This window comes from Esox lucius, chromosome 13 (assembly GCF_011004845.1).
Source record: "Esox lucius isolate fEsoLuc1 chromosome 13, fEsoLuc1.pri, whole genome shotgun sequence".
NCBI classification, from domain to species: Eukaryota; Metazoa; Chordata; class Actinopteri; order Esociformes; family Esocidae; genus Esox; species Esox lucius.
Window position 1 is genome coordinate 38600310 of NC_047581.1, and position 17531 is coordinate 38617840.

Sequence of the window (17531 nt, forward strand, 5' to 3'; positions counted from 1 at the left end):
ACCATCTCAGCAGCACTCAATCAATCAGGCCCTTACATCGAGTGGCTAGATGGACGTCACTCCTGAGTAAAAGGCATATGACATGCTGCCTGAAGGCCTGAGAGTATAAGGAAAAATAATCTACATCAACCTTAAGCACATTGTCTAGGCCAGTGCTTCTCAACCTATGGTACACATACTGCTGGTGGTACAGAGTCCTCCCTGTAGTGGATATATATTCAGTTAAATATTCTCTGAGGTGTAAAATGTTTGAGAACCACTGGTCTAGGCAATACTGGATTTAACTGGATAGACACTGTTTAAAACATGTCACGTACGAGATTGTGGTAGGACACAGGCACAGAGTCGATGTGGTTCCAATAATCCATGTTTTAATAAAAGAAAGTCTCAAACAAACAAAACCCAGCAACCAGTGACGTGGGTCTTACTGAAACTCAAGCAAAACCAAAATGAACCACATCAGCATGGCCAACACAATGAACTTAAATAGGGTCCCCAATTGGAGGCAATGACCAACACCTGCCTCCAATTAGAGAAACCAAAAAGGATTAGAGGTGGCTAGATGCCAACTCCTGTCCTGTCCTGGCTATGCCCCGAGCCCAGCGCAGAGATAGCTAGGGGCACAGCCAGGACGTGACAACATCTACCTTTTTAAATGAATACAATTTCAGTTCTGTCCTTCAGAAGACATAAATTAGATATTAGAGAAAATAATATGAAAAATAATAATAGAAGTTAAATATATTTTCATTGAAAAGATGTATAAGAAAGTTATCATGTTTGTTAAAGACATAACTAGTACACATGGTAACATGCTTTCTTACAAGAAACTCTTGGAGTTTTATAGAAAGTCATATTCAGTTTTGAAATATTTTCAGATCATTGAAGCCCTCCGACAAGAAGGGAAGCAGAAATTAAAACATCAATACAGGATTGAAATACCTGGTGGTGCCTGTTAAAAGACCATGTATGGCTAAAGATGACCAGTATTAACCATAATGTATATTTTCCATTCAAGGTTACACCAGGTGGAATTCTAGAAAGTTAAGAACTAAGTCTTGATGTCCCAGTACCACTTTTGATGGTTCATTTAAAATTCTTTAAACAAAAAACTATCAATATATGGGTAATTGAACAGTCGGCACTGTGCAGACTTTATCATAATTAAAGCTACAAGCAGCATTTCAGGGGGCCAAGCGGGTCACAGGAAGCATCTCACTACATGCTCTCACTTGAGAAGTACTTTTTGCTACTTTAAAATGCCCAATGCTGCTAGTAGTCAGGATGTCCAATCGAAGAAGAGGAAATCAAAACCAAACCAAAAGTCCTTGGAACCAGAAAAGGAACAAGGCAACCCTAGTTCAGCCGATTAGAAGGGATGAATATTGTTGTTGCTAGCAGGTTTTAATCCATGGTTTTATATGTGGCAGACTGTCTTTAACCATTATGCTATTTAAGCAGCAGAATGCAACTTTTACCTCAGTCATTACATTTTTGCTGGACAACAGAACAATTATTAACAGAACTAAAGAGTAGTACAAAGATTGCGGTAGATGGCTAGCTAATAGCTATACAGCCTACTTATAATGAAAACAATGACTCCAATCACTCCATGGCTGATTTGTTTCTTTGGAAAACAATAACAGTATAAAAGGGCCACGTAATACAATTATTCTCTTAAATATATGAAAATCATGTTATTACAGATATGTGAGGCTGGAACAGAGGTCGGCTGGATAATCCCTTTAGGATTTATAGCCTTATAAAACATTTGCCTCTACTATGTCAAATTCATTTGCGGATTGCGGCCACATCGTTAGAGTTATCAACTTTTTTACAGACTTTTAAAGATAATGGTCCACAGATCCTTCACAGCAAACAGCATGCCAATCCATTCAACGGTCTCGGAGATGTCATTTAAGATGTCAAAATAACGCAAAACATTGGTAAGGTTTATAGCGCCCCCATAAGGTAATTCTGTACTTGACTTCTGCTGTCCATTTGTGGCAGAGATGTTAATGGGCATAATTAGTTTGGTAGCTGTTGGATATTGCCATGTGGATTTCTGGCCTTATATAGTCATAGACCAGCCCACATCAAATTAATTCGCTGATTTCAAAATGGTGGCCATATTGTTTGACTCATCAACTTTTTTATCTATCTTTTAAAGACAATGGTTCAAAAGTCTTTCACACCAAACGGCATGCAAATCCATTCAGTAGTCTCGGAGATGTCGTTAACACATTTTTCACAGAAGTCAAAATGGAGCCATATTGTTTGAGATATAAACTTTTCTTATATAACTTTTAGAGATAATGTTTTAAAGGTCCATCACACCCAATAGCATGCAAATCTGTTCAGCAGTCTCAGAGGAGATGTGGTTGAGTTTTTCACCTATCAAAATGGAGGCCATATTGTTTGACTTATAAAATTTCCTTACACAACTTTTAAAGATAATGGTTCAAAGGTCTTTCACACCAAACGGCATGCAAATCCATTCAGCGGTCTCGGGGGATGTCATTAACAAGTTTTTCACAGAAGTCAAAATGGAGCCATATTGTTTGAGATATCAACTTTTTTTTAATCTATCTTTTAAAGACAATGATTCAAAGGTCTTTCACACCAAACGGCATGCAAATCCATTCAGTGGTCTCGGAGATGTCGTTAACAAATTTTTCACAGAAGTCAAAATAAAGCCATATTGTTTGAGATATAAACTTTTCTTATATAACTTTTAAAGATAATGTTTTAAAGGTCCATCACAACTTTTCTTATATACCTTTTAAAGGCAGTGGTCCTTCACACCAATTGTCATCCAAATCCATTTAGCGATTTCGGAGGAGAGGTCGTTTAAGTGTGTTTTTATCAACGACAAAATCATGAGAAACATCTGTGATGTTTATAGTTCAAAGATCCTTCACACCAAACGGCATGCACATCTGTTCAGTGGTCTCGGAACAGATGTCTTTAACGGGTTTTTCACCAGATTCAAAATGGAGGAAAATCCAATGGGCGAATTTAAAAGACCACAGAGACTTTTTTGGTCAGCATGAGAAGGGGTATATCTGGAACTTGGTTGCGTGACTCTACGACATTCGGTTCATGAGATATGAGCTTCACTCTTTCCATTTTTGACTGAGTGCTACAGCGCCAACATGAGGAGTATGGGTACCATGATGGCCGTCTACAATCAGGCAAAGTTTGGAGCATTATGAACCAGAGGGGACCCAGCTATAGGCCTCTGAAAATTGGCTCTGGAGAATAATAAAAATAATTTAATCTGCAAGCAGCATTTAGTGGGTTTCAGCATTAAAGCTACTACTAGCCAGATTGCAATTTTTTGTTTGAACTTCTATCCATTGTTGCAAGCAATACAATGCTTTTTCCTTTCCTATAGGGCCCCCATCTGGCCAACTTGAAACATAATTCACACAACTTGCTGTCCGGTAAAACATAATCCACACTAACTTGCTGTCCGGTAAAGAAAAAAGACTGATCAACATAACATTACATGATGTCTGGTCTGCCACACATGTGGTATTTCACGATTTGCAACTTGTCTGCTAAAGACTATTTATCAAAGTAAGTCAGATACAGGTGACAAGATGAGTGTCTCAGAGACAGGAAGGTAATCAAGATTTGACAATCAGATTGGTGAATCGTCTTGGTCTACCATCTTTGATCGCAGACATTTTGTCCCAGAATTCAGTGGAATGAAAACAAAAATGCGCACATAAACAGTAATTAGCCAAACATGCTCAACATAACCTTCAAAAAGGTGTTTTTCACTGATCGTATTTGTCGATTACTAAATATGCAAGAATCGGAACTCATTATTTTTCAACATCTTTAGTGAAATAGTGAATAAACACACAAACCATTGTCTGCTAGTTAGCATATGTTTTGTTGATAAGAGAAGTGGAGTGATCCTGAGGAAAATAACACATCTTAGAAGGTTGATAAATAAATATTCAGTATACTATTTAACAGTACTACTGCCCTAAATAGTTTTAATATATAATTATAATATAATTTTAACCAGTTGATCAGAATACTGCTCCATATCTAATTATATAATATAAAATTATAATATAAAATGCTGGAATTATCAGTGCATACTGAAATAATATGCATTAAGAAATCACGCTGAGGGGCCTTCAGTGGTATTTTAAAATGTAATTATGAAAAGTTTCTGTGATTTGATGCTACAGAAGTAGCATTTGAAGCATTTTTCACAAATTCAGAATTGCTGAAAAACCATTACGCCCGACTTAATGGGTCCCAATTGCAAATATGTTCCTTGGGAGGAGATGGACTTATATATCTCTTTTCAAGATTTTATTTTAAACATGGTTAGCCTGGTGAGCTTGCAAATGTGGGGAACCCTAATAGCGCCACCGTGTGGTTGATATATATTTTTTCCGTATGGTCCTTGTCAACATACAAACCTAGTAGAATTATTATACCATTATCCTTGTAGGCCATGTCTATATATGTGCAGAACCACAGCCCCCTCATGTTCATTGGTCAATAGCATCCATGTTTTTTGACATAATGGTCTGCTTGAGATAACTTTTGAAGTCCATGGTTTCTAGATGCCAAATATCAAAGTATGTGAAGATTGGACATTTGGAGTTAATTATTTTGTTTTTTTCAAAAAATTTTAAATGGTGGAAAATCCATCATGACAGACTTTATGGGTCCCAATGGCAAACAAGTTCGTCATGAGGAGATACACCTATGTACCAATTTTCAAGAATCTAGGTGACAAGAGGTGGGTGCGGTGAGCTTGCAAAAAGTGCAAATCTGGAGGTTTGTGACAGTGCCACCGTGATGCGGACATGCATGCCACTGAACCAGAAGTTGCGGCCCTTGGCCCTTTAATACCATAGAAATGTTGTCCCCTTTAAGCAATTGAATCTCACTGGAATTTATTTTACGGAATAATAATAATAAATATAGCTGCAAGCAGCAATTAGGGGTCCAAGCAAACAGAGCGCAAGACAAGGAGTGGCCACGCAAGCCGAGAGCAATTTGTTTGCGCGTTAGGCGGTAATGAGCGTTTAAACAGATTTTCCGAAACAGCTTGATGTTCCAAGAGGAAGTTTTGTTTAGCATCCTGCTTGTCACATTGTGAGCTAGGTTTGGTGATTTCTGCTCCAAGAAGGACAAAGATATTGCTATTTGAAAAGCTCATGTTTGACGACACACTGTAGCGCCCCCCAATGGCCGATCTTGCCCAAACTTTTATGGCAGTCAAGCATTTCTAAAAGCTTTAATTGATAGCTTGAATATGATTGGCCCGTGGTGGTCACATGGTTTGGAATGCCGATTCCCTCTATGTTGTAGTACAAGAACCTATTGCACTTATGCAACTCACCAAGTTTGGTTGAAATATCTGTTTGAGTTTAGGAGTAATGAGCCTTACAAATGGCTTTTTGGTATAGTGCTCCCATATGGCGGATTAGTGCCAAACACAGCAGGCCTCCTTTGGTTCTCCTTCCGAACATGCGTAGCAAGTTTGGTGCCAATTGGACAAACGGAGGCTGAGATACAACCTCACGTATAGAATGGCGGATTCGCCTCCATTTCTGATTGGCTGCAATAGGCAAACGATTTTGCAAATTAAAAATCCACCAAGTATCTTTTGTTACGCTTCACCTGTAGATCATCTCTGGTTTTATGTCTGTAGGCCAATCACAGCCTGAGTTATAAGCATTTGAAAATCGTGACTTTGACCCAATGGTGGCGTTAGAGGCATTGATCTATGGACACCAACATTTGTTTGTGTGGGTTTGGCATAGCCCTATGGATGTTTCAAAAAAAGTTAGCCAGTAGAAGTTGGTAAACTTGCAAAAACGGCAGAAGAAAGAGAATAATAATAATTTAAAAATGAACAATTACAATAGGGTTCCCGCAGCTTTGCTGCTTTCACAGTGAACTGCTGAAACCCTAATAATAATAATAATAATATGTACAAACATAAGAGGGTTCCAGCACCTTCGTTGCTTTTCCCCCTAATTAATTACAATCAGTGGACCATCTGTTCTGGTTCTGCAATCTGGAGGGATGGAGTTAAAAGGGAGTTGGGTGTTGGGTTTGCTTTTGGGTTATCGCATGGGTTTGGGTTGGGTTTGGGCAAGAGTCTTATTAGTTATAGGTGAGGTGTGTGTGTGTGCGTGTCTGTGTGCGTGTGAGTTAGTGTAGGTATGGAAATCTGCATATGAGTGTGTATGTTTGTCACCTGGGTGTATAAGCATAAGAGAGATTAAGTATGTGTTTATATGGATGTAGTTAGCCGTAGCATTGTGATCCAGGGCGGTCACTGAAGGTCAAGCATGGGAGGAACTTGCATCAAATGAAACAACATTGTGGAAGTGGTGTCCCTAAGGATTCACAGGGAAACATTGTGTCTGTTATGAGCTTGTGCGATATGTTCAATTGTGCAGATGGCACCTCCTCCTACAGTCTCTTATTTAGGGCTGGGGGATTGTGACCAGTAAAGAGGGCACCTCCTCCTACAGTCCCTTATACTGGGCTGGAATGTGGCCAGTGAAGAGGGCACCTTCTCCTACAGTCCCTTATACAGGGCTGGAATGTGGCCAGTAAAGAGGGCACCTCCTCCTACAGTCCCTTATACAGGGCTGGAATGTGGCCAGTAAAGAGGGCACCTCCTCCTTCAGTCCCTTAAACAGGGCTGGAATGTGGCCAGTAAAGAGGGCACCTCCTCCTACAGTACCATGTACAGGGCTGGAATGTAGCCAGTAAAGAGGGTTGGTTGAGCAAAGACTGGGACAACTGGGACAACTTAAGAAAGGCACTGCGTCTGACCACATCATGTAGGTACACGCACACAATTAAAGTGTGATACAGAAGATAATGAACAAAGAAGACAGTAAATATCTTGAAATGTTTTAATGAGGAGGGACACTGCTCTCCAGGCAGATGGCAGAGGGAACTAAGTTAAAGGCTTATTTATGCTGACTTACTGTATGTTCCCCCTTGAGTCTGGCTGACCACCGATTCACAGCCTCATGCATCTGTCCCTGGTTGTAGGTCCTGCTGTGGATCGCAGAGCTGTGGTCCATGTTTTTGGTTTGACTGCGGGTGTGTGTCTGTGTGAGGAGGGTGTGTGTAGTGGTGTAGGTGTGCACGCATTTAAAATAAGTAGAGGGGTGTAAATCATATAGATGGTTTAAAGATATTATCTATCGGCTAATATAGATGGTTTACAGATAGATAATGTTTGCTAATATAGATCGTAACAACGTCAAGACAAAACAAGCCCATAACACCAAAGAGCCTCCATGATATTTAACATTATGTGTGAGGTTCTTTTCAGCAAATGCATCCTTCTTTCAACCCCAAACCCCCCAATGGTTTGTGTGGCCATCACGCTTTATGTTGTTTTCTTCTGACCATAGCCCTCAGTTGTATTACAAATGGCAATGCCATTCAGCAAACTCCAGGTGTTCACATTTTGCGGTTGACCTCGATAAATTAGTTTTTCTGGCAGCTATTTTAAATACAGTAGGCTATTTGCATGGAGGTTACATCCAATTCCAGATTGGAAGACTTCGAGGCCCCAAGATCCATGCTGCAGTTCTTTAACGCTCCAACCGTGGCCTTTGGCCTTTGGATCCTTGTGTTACTCCCAGATCATCTTACTCGCTGTTTGCGGGGACCCTGGTGCACTTCCTCTACCATGGAGGTTTTTGCACTGTTAATGGGCTTCTGAATTACTACCCAAATAGAGGTATGTGTTATCTCTCCTGTTTTGCCGGAGTGATGAGTGGTGCTGGTGTGGTGCGAACACTGCTGTGACGTAACCCCACTGCAATGCAGTGGACCGCTTCCCCTTTCAGTGAGCCTGGGGGATTAGTGTTCACTGTGAAGGAAGTATTAAACACTTAAACCCCCAAAGAAAGTCACTCAGGACTTTTCCTCTCCTTGATAAAAACTCTGCGTTGAGCCAGTTAGTCTGAAAAGAGCCGGCCCAAATTAATCCAGGTAATATGACACTTCTCAGCCTAATCCAGGTAATCTGGCATGGCCCAAGTAATGATAGTATTCTAGGAGCAGATTACACCTGGTATGGCTGTCTGCCTTTCTTTTTGTGTCTGCTTGTCTTTTTTCTTGCTTTCTTTTCTGTGTCTGTTGTTCTTCTCTGTCTGTCTGTCTGTCTGAATGATGTCATCCTGAGTGTAGCGATGAGCTGGCACTTTACATCACACAAGCACATACCCAGGTACACACACACACCTGCATACACACACTTAAAATAATGCCTGTACCTCCAACGACGTATTGATCAGATTACTTTTCTGGGGACACCTAGTTGGTCCAGGTTGGCCTAATCTCTGAGGGTGATGAGTCCAAGTACTGCAGTGAGGTTGGCCTGGTGGCCCGGCGGCCTGGTGACCCGGTGCCCCAGTGGGGCCTGGTGGCCCGGGGGCCTGGTGACCCAGTGGCCCAGTGGGGCCTGGTGACCCAGGGGCCTGGTGACCCGGTGCCCCAGTGGGGCCTTGTGGCCCGGGGGCCTGGTGACCCGGTGGCCCAGTGGGGCCTTGTGGCCCGGCGGCCTGGTGACCCGGGGGCCTGGTGACCCGGGGGCCTGGTGACCCGGTGGCCCAGTGGGGCCTGGTGACCCAGGGGCCTGGTGACCCGGTGGCCCAGTGGGGCCTGGTGGCCCGGGGGCCTGGTGGCCGGTGGAGTCTAAAGATTAAAACAACAGAGACTTTATTGTGTGACTTTATTTATACTTACCCACATTATTGTGTGTGTCTCTGAAAGTCCAACTGATCCTGTTTCCTGACTTATATTCTTTATCCCTGTCTACCAACAGAGTGTTTCATGACTTATCTTCTTTATCCCTGTCTACCAACAGAGTGTTTCATGACTTATATTCTTTATCCATGTCTACCAACAGAGTGTTTCATGACTTATCTTCTTTATCCCTGTCTACCAACAGAGTGTTTCTTCGTAACAGAATACTTCACACGGACGCCTCGGAAACTGAATGCCTTCCGGTCCTTCGCCAGTGTGGAGCTGTTTCACTTCTCCATTCCTGAGGACACAGTCGTGGCCGTCTGGAACCTCATCACCTTCAAGGAACAGGGAGGAACGTTTGGAGATAGCTGCCCTGACCGCAATGTCACTGTGTGAGTACATCCTGACCCTAACATGACCCTAGGATGTCCCTAACCTGACCTTAACTTGATCTTAAAATGACCCTAACCTAATATGACCCTAACCTGACCCTAACCTTATTGTAAAGCAACTAAAAAACAAACCTTATGTTACCTTAACATGACTTCAATTAAAGTAAATAACAGTAGGTCTATATTATAAACACCAGCAGGTCTATAAACACCAGCAGGTCTAATAAACACCAGCAGGTCTATAAAACACTAGCAGGTCTAATAAACACCAGCAGGTCTATAAAACACTAGCAGGTCTGTGAAGCACTAGCAGGTCTGTAAAACACCAGCAGGTCTGTAAAACACCAGCAGGTCTGTAAAACACCAGCAGGTCTAAAAAACACCAGGAGCTTTATAAACACATTCATATCAATACTATAAACACCAACAAGTCTATACTATAAACCCCTGTAAGTCTATATTGTAAACACCATCTATAATATAGACACAGGTCTATATTATAGATGCATGCAGGTCTGAATTGGAGACACCATGAGGTCTACAACAGTGTGACTGACCGCAGCACCACAGCAGATCCATATCGTTGTCCTGGCAGCGTGTCTTTGGGCCGGTAACAAGGCGACAGGGGAATTGACTGAATCTCTGTTGATAACACAAACAGACACAGATGGATGATCACACAACCAATTACAGGCTCTGTTTCAGACACAAATGCATACACACACTAACAGGGAGGTGAGCTCTCTCACACACACACACAAACACACACACACACAGTTCATGATTGTCAATCTGGGAGACATGAATGGTATATGTGGAAGACAGATCTGATGTGATCATTATAATGAAATAGCTTTCTGAGATACTTTGCAATAGACCCTACCAGTGGAGTCCAGACTGGTACTGCCTTTCCTGTCATTGGTTGCTCTGGAGACGGTTACTAGGCCTACTTCCTGTACGGTGGCCTAACATACATGTAGATTTAGTAATTTAATGGACACTCCTATCCAAAGTAATCTACTGTTTGTGCGTTCATAGTAAATGGCAAATACATCATCATTTATAGTTCACTTCTTTTGACTAGAGCTCTATTGGGTTAATGTGAAGCACTTCTTTTCACCAGACTATGAGGCTAAGGAGATCACTTCAGGTGCAGAGTTGGTCTTTAGTTTGTCATGTTGGTTTTTGGCTGTTTACAGATGAAAGTGCTGTTGAGTGACTGTCCTTGGTGTTGAAAGAACTGAACAATACACTCCTGGATACTTAATTAGATGTGCCTTCTGCTGTAGTTTCAGTGTACCAATACTGACAAATAGGGCTGTGATTCAACTAATCAAATCTAGAAGAAATAGATTAAATCCCTAATGTCTGACAGTAGAGGTCACCGCCTACACAAGAGTTTAGATGAAACCCCAGAAAACAGATTTAGTAGATATTCTTATATCCCAAACAGAGAGGACAGAGAAGGCTTTACAGGTGGTAGAGAGAGGGCTTTACAGGTAGTAGAGAAAGTGCTATACAGGTGGTAGAGAAAGTGCTATTCAGGTGTTAGAGAAAATGCTTTACAGGTGATAGACAAAGTGCTTTACAGGTGGAGAGAAGGGGCATTACAGGTGGAGAGAGGGGGCATTAAAGGTGGAGAGAGGGGGCATTACAGGTGGAGAGAGGGGGCATTACAGGTGGAGAGAAGGGGCATTACAGGTGGAGAGAGGGGGCATTACAGGTGGAGAGAGGGGGCATTACAGGTGGAGAGAGGGGGCATTACCGGTGGAGAGAAGGGGCTTTACAGGTGGAGAGAGGGGGCATTACAGGTGGAGAGAGGGGGCATTACAGGTGGAGAGAGGGGGCATTACAGGTGGAGAGAAGGGGCTTTACAGGTGGAGAGAATGGGCTTTACAGGTGGAGAGAGGGGGCATTACAGGTGGAGAGAGGGGGCATTACAGGTGGAGAGAGGGGGCATTACAGGTGGAGAGAAGGGGCTTTACAGTTGGAGAGAAGGGGCTTTACAGGTGGAGAGAGGGGGCATTACAGGTGGAGAGAGGGGGCATTACAGGTGGAGAGAGGGGGCATTACAGGTGGAGAGAAGGGGCATTACAGGTGGAGAGAGGGGGCATTACAGGTGGAGAGAGGGGGCATTACAGGTGGAGAGAGGGGGCATTACAGGTGGAGAGAGGGGGCTTTACAGGTGGAGGGCTTTGTAGGATGAGAGTCAGGGCTTTACAGAAAGGGGGGATGGGGTGGGAAAGTGATTAACAGAGGAGAGAGTAGTAGAGGCAGGGGGAGGGGCTTCCGTTTAGCAGGCCATAGTGAGGGAATGAAAGTATAAGGCAGAGGGGGAGAGAAAATGAGAGACTGGGAGAGCGAGAGAAGGAGAGACGGAGTGAGCAAGAGAAGGAGAGACAGGAAGAGCGAGAGGAGAGCAGCAGGAGGCCAGCTTGAGTTATTACCTGTCAGAGCACAAGGCTCAGGCTGAGGTCAACCAAGCCAACCTCCACACAACCCCTCCCCTGGGAGCATCTGAGAGCAAGGAGAAACACACTGGTAGAAGGATAAGAGACACATATCCAGGAGTCTTACCTGTTATTTTGCTGGGGATGTGTCTTCTATTTTCCAGAGAAGTCACATTGAGATTTCAATGTCTTTTTAAGGTGAGCCCTTGTGTGTGTGAATTGCTCACAGTTACTTTAACGTTTTAGACATAAATGTTCTGGCCACTTCTATGTCCGTTTTAGATTTTGGGGATGTTATCTAGATGCCTGCAGCTACATCCAGAAATAAACGACTGATGCTGTTCTCTCCTGTGCCCTTCATAACACTCATTTATTTTCTATACCCACTGTTGTGTTTTGTGATTGAGGCTGGTTGCACTCTGAACACTCTGGGGTTGGTTTATAGTAGACCCAAGACAGCCTGGATTACTGTATAGGGAAGGTTGTGTGATCACAACCTTCCCATTGAGTAGGGTAGACCCAAGACAGCCTGGATCACTGTATAGGGAAGGTTGTGTGATCACAAGGGCTGAACATTCAAACATTACTTCCTAAAATTTGAACCTATAATCAAAAACTTTTCAGATAATGAAAAGCTGCCAATCCTATTAGAAGAGAACAAAGACATTTGTATGCTGGAAGCCTGCTACATAACATCCTGGCAGAAGATGAGGGACCGGGAGTGACTGTACGTGTTGCTGATTTTATTATTCTTGTAGTCTTTTGTCTCTAATGTTATTCAATATTTTTGTTGTTGTCTTTTGACTATAATGTTAGCGTATACATCAATCAGCCATAACATTATGACCACTGACAGGTGAAGTGAATAACACTGATACACCCATCAGCCATAACATTATGACCACTGACAGGCGAAGTGAATAACACTGATAATCTAGTTATCATGGCACCTATCAGTGGGTGGGATATATTAGGCAGCAAATGAACATTCTGTCCTCAAAGTTGATGTGTTAGAAGCAGAAAAAATGGGCAAGAATAAGGATCTGAGCGATTTTGAAGGGCCAAATTGTGATGGCTAGATGACTGGGTCAGAGCATCACCAAAACTGCAACTCTTGTGGAGTGTTCCCGGTCTGCAGTGGTCAGTACCTATAAAACGTGGTCCAAAGAAGGAAAAGCAGTGAACCGGCGACAGGCTCATTGATGCATGTGGGGAGCGAAGGTTGGCCCGTGTGGTCCAATCCAACAGACGAGCAACTGTAGCTCAAATTGCTGAAAAATTTAATGCTGGTACTGATAGAAAGGTGTCAGAACACAGTGCATCACAGGTTGTTACATACGGGGCTGCGTAGCCACAGACCAGTCAGGGTGCCCATGCTGACCCCTGTCCACTGCCGAAAGTGCCTACAATGGGGATGTGAGCATCAGAACTGGACCACGGAGCAAGGGAAGAAAGTGGCCTGGTCTGATGAGTCACGTTTCCTTTTACATCACGTGGATGGCCAGGTGTGTGTGTGCGTTGCTTACCTGGAGAACACATGGCACCAGGATGCACCATGGGAAGGAGGTAAACCGGCGGAGGCAGTGTGATGCTTTGGGCAATGTTCTACTGGGACACCTTGGGTCCTGCCCATGTACACCCTTTCATGGCAACGGTATTCCCTGATGGCATTGGCCTCTTTCAGCTGCATAATGTGCAATTTATTTTTCAGTTGTTTCAGTTGTGCTTTGGCAATATGTTTTGAAATATTCCACTGAAAGAGAGGGGAAGAAATAGACTGGGGGGACAGGGAGAGATCAAGAGAGTGATCGAGAGAGAGGGAGAGAGCAGAACAGTCCCTGAGCGATTGAGGTGACTTGACCCATTCTGGCTTTGGTACTTTAATGAGGCCAATACTGTCATCTCCTTCCCCATGGTTCCTCTGTCGTTTCCTTTCCATGGTTCCTCTGTCGTCTCCTTTCCCCGTTTCCTTTTTTGGCTCCTTCCCCAGGGTCCTCTGTCATCACCTTCCCCAGGTTCCTCTGTATGCCTCTGTCTACTAACACATTAACACACTTCCAGACCGAAGACTTGTAATCACAGAAATGCTGCCGCACCTTCAGAATCAACAGACAGGATAATTTATATTCGTCAGGTCTTACAGGAGTAATACTTCCTGTCTTTGTGATTTTTGTAATACTTCCTGTCTATTTGGAGGAGCTACAGGAAGTAAAGTCTTCAGAATGATAGATTTGAGGGTGACTTCCATAACACTCTCTGACTCCCATTCTCTTTCGCTCTCTCTTTATCTTTCCCTGTCATTGCTCTCTCTCCCCATCTCTAATTAATTCTCTGGTGATGGTTGTGTCTCTGATTTATGGTTTCTGTAATGAGAAAAGTTAAGGCCATAATTTTAACAGTGTTGAGGTTTTAGATCCTACTAAATGATGATGGACCTGTGTGTCCCTGGGGAACATTCTCCAGTCTCTGTGTGTGTGAGTGTGTCTGCATGTGAGTCTGGGTTCGTGCGTGTGAATGTGTGTGTGTGTGTGTGTGTGTGTGAATGTGTGTGTGTCTGTGTGTGCTTGTGCCCGTCCTCGTGTCTACAGTGTGTGTAACCTGACGACGTGAATAAAACACATTAATTAAGCTATATTGCTGCAGTGAACTGAGAACATGTGACTTCATAAATAACATACATCACCTTCTCCACGGACGGCTGGTTATGGAGTGGCTCCTGAAAACATTACGCGCACCTCGTCAGTGTTTGGGCAGTCTCTTTTAATCTGTTGGTGTGTTGCGTCCAAGAATGCCTTCATACACGCTCTCTCATTGCCGGCCTGCCTTTTAATTAGGGGTGTGAATGTTTGTCAAATAATCGTAATTAATCTAATGAAATTATCCTGTTATCAAGAACTGTTCCCACAGCCTTAAAGAACATTCCCCCGAGGCTCTTAGTAGGTCACTGATGAACATTAATAGGAATGTTTTTGTCATGTGAAATAAATGTTGCAGTGATAATATTAATATCTGACCCAGAACCTGGTTAACATGTTCTCAGAATTTAAGATTATAATGTTCCTTGAAATATTTTATGGGAACATTGCAAGAAAGATATTGTGTCCTTTTCTTATGAGTTAGGAGAATACTCCACACTAAACATGCTCAGAACTTGGTTACCAGGAGCCCTGGAGGTGACATTGAATGATTTTTTCTTTTATAAAACGTGCTCTAGTTTTGTAAAACGTGCTCTCGTTCTATAGATCTTTTGGACACTGAAGGGCAAGAAAGAACAAGGACACATAACACAAAGACCCAAGGTAAAAATGTGTAGTCTATTGAAATTAACTTTCCATCTAACGTTATCTGTAAGAACAAAAATCCTGAAACATGTTTATACGAGAGCACGTTTTATTTAAAAAAATCATTCAATGTCACCTCCAGGGCTTCGTAGAATGTCAGTATTATAGACATTTCATGGTATGTTATAAGAACATTCATCTAAATCAGGACATTTGCAAAACAGCACCTGGGTGTGCTTGGGACAGATTAATCAAAGATGGAGTTGCTCAGCAATTACGCCAGAAGCCATGTTTGGCAAAAACCTCATACCTACCATAAAGCATGGAGTTGGTGGCAATATGGTTTGGGGCTGCTTTGCTGCCTCAGGGCCTGACCAACTTTCCATATGTTCGTATTGTTGATATTGTACCAGAGAATTCTTGAGGAGAATGTCAGCCATTCTGTCATAAAACTGAAGCTGAATAAAAAATGGATCTTGCAACAGGAAAATCCAAAACACACAAGCAAAGCTACAACAGAATGGAATGGCTTAGTCAAAGCCAGATTTCAGTCTTACTGAAATGGTGTGGGGGTCTTGAAGTGGCCTGTGCATGAAAGGAACTCCTTGAACAAAACAAATTTGAAGGATGACTGTAGAGTGGGGGAACATTCCTCCCAGTCAATGAAAGAGCTATGAAATTGCATTTCTATTTTTTTTAAATTGCATAATTAGTTTCAACTGTAATTTAATTTGTAAGTCAAATATTGAAAACATTTACAAAAGAGACAACTATCTAGGGTGTGTACTTTCTTTTTCACAGGACTGTATGTTTATGTGTGTGTATATGCATTTGTGTGTTTCATGTTGTAACTGATGTGTGTTTGTCCATTTCCTCCATCCAGATACTTCCGGTCTGGTGCCCCTCCCGTCATCAACCCCCTCCACACACGGTTCCCCCGGGATACCATCATCCCAGACTCCTTTGCTGTCACTTTGACCTGGACTCTACCAAACCGCACCACGGGGGTGTTCAACGTCACCTCCCCACCCCCTGGGGACTGGTTCCTGGCTGCACACCTGCCCAAGGACCAGGGCAAGATATCTGTCAAGGTGACACTCTAGATAGTACACTACAACTATACACTATCCCCTACATAGTACACTACAACTGCAACCTATTCCCTAGATAGTACACTACGACTGCACCCTTTTCCTTAGATAGAACACTACAACTGCACCCTATTCCCTGGGTGAGGCTGCCCAATTCTCTTTTTGGAGAGCTAACATCCTGTTTTCTCTCCCAACCTATTTTAGCACCATTTATTATAATTATTAATTTAATAACTTGAACAAGGTTGGAATTAAAACCTATCGAAGGGTAGATATCCAGGAACAGGGTTGGCGTGGATGGATAGAGGGGTGGAGGGATAGAGGGGTGGAGGGATAGAGCGGCAGAGGGGTGGAGGGATAGAGGGGTGGAGGGACTGAGGGATAGAGGGGTGGATGGATAGAGGGGTGGAGGGATAGAGGGGTAGCTGGATAGAGGGGTGGATGGATAGAGGGGTGGAGGGATAGAGGGGTGGAAGGATAGAGGGGTGGAAGGATAGAGGGGTGGAGGGATAGAGGGGTGGAGGGATAGAGGGGTGGAGGGATAGAGGGGTGGAGAGTTTGCCTCTAGATGACACTGCAGTGATGGATGATATCTTAAGCCCATGTTATACTAGTACACTCTCTATAGGACCGTGTTATACAAATTCACTCACTATAGATCCATGTGATACTAGTCCCCTCTCTATATATCCATGTGATACTAGTACACTCTATGTAGATCCATGTTATACTAGTACACTCTCTATAGATCCATGTGATACTAGTCCCCTCTCTATAGATCCATGTGATACTAGTACACTCTCTGTAGATCCATGTGATACTAGTACACTCTATGTAGATCCATGTTATACTAGTACACTCTCTATAGATCCATGTGATACTAGTCCCCTCTCTATAGATCCATGTGATACTAGTCCCCTCTCTATAGATCCATGTGATACTAGTACACTCTCTATAGATCCATGTTATACTAGTACACTCTATGTAGATCCATGTGATACTAGTACACTCTCTCTAGATTAATGTGATACTAGTACACTCTCTATAGATCCATGTGATACTAGTACACTCTATGTAGATCCATGTGATACTAGTCCCCTCTCTATAGATCCATGTGATACTAGTACACTCTCTGTAGATCCATGTTATACTAGTACACTCTCTGTAGATCCATGTGATACTAGTACACTCTCTGTAGATCCATGTGATACTAGTACACTCTCTGTAGATCCATGTGATACTAGTACACTCTAAGTAGATCCATGTTATACTAGTACACTCTCTATAGATCCATGTGATACTAGTCCCCTCTCTATAGATCCATGTGATACTAGTCGCCTCTCTATAGATCCATGTGATACTAGTACACTCTCTATAGATCCATGTTATACTAGTACACTCTATGTAGATCCATGTGATATTAGTACACTCTCTCTAGATCCATGTGATACTAGTACACTCTCTCTAGATTAATGTGATACTAGTACACTCTCTATAGCAGTGTTTCCCAATCCTGACAGAACAGAATTATTCCAACTATTATTAAAT

At 42.7% G+C, this 17531-nt stretch overlaps 1 protein-coding gene across 2 annotated transcripts in view; it reads left to right on the forward strand.

Annotated features, from left to right (window-relative positions):
- Positions 1 to 17531, forward strand: part of tmem8b (transmembrane protein 8B) — a 144877-nt gene that overhangs the window by 19269 nt on the left and 108077 nt on the right. For both annotated transcript variants that reach the window (XM_029124852.2, XM_029124853.2), the window contains exons 2-3: positions 8972 to 9161; positions 15776 to 15983. In XM_029124852.2, coding sequence (XP_028980685.1) covers positions 8972 to 9161; positions 15776 to 15983 — 398 coding nt within the window. The remainder of the gene's footprint in view (positions 1 to 8971; positions 9162 to 15775; positions 15984 to 17531) is intronic.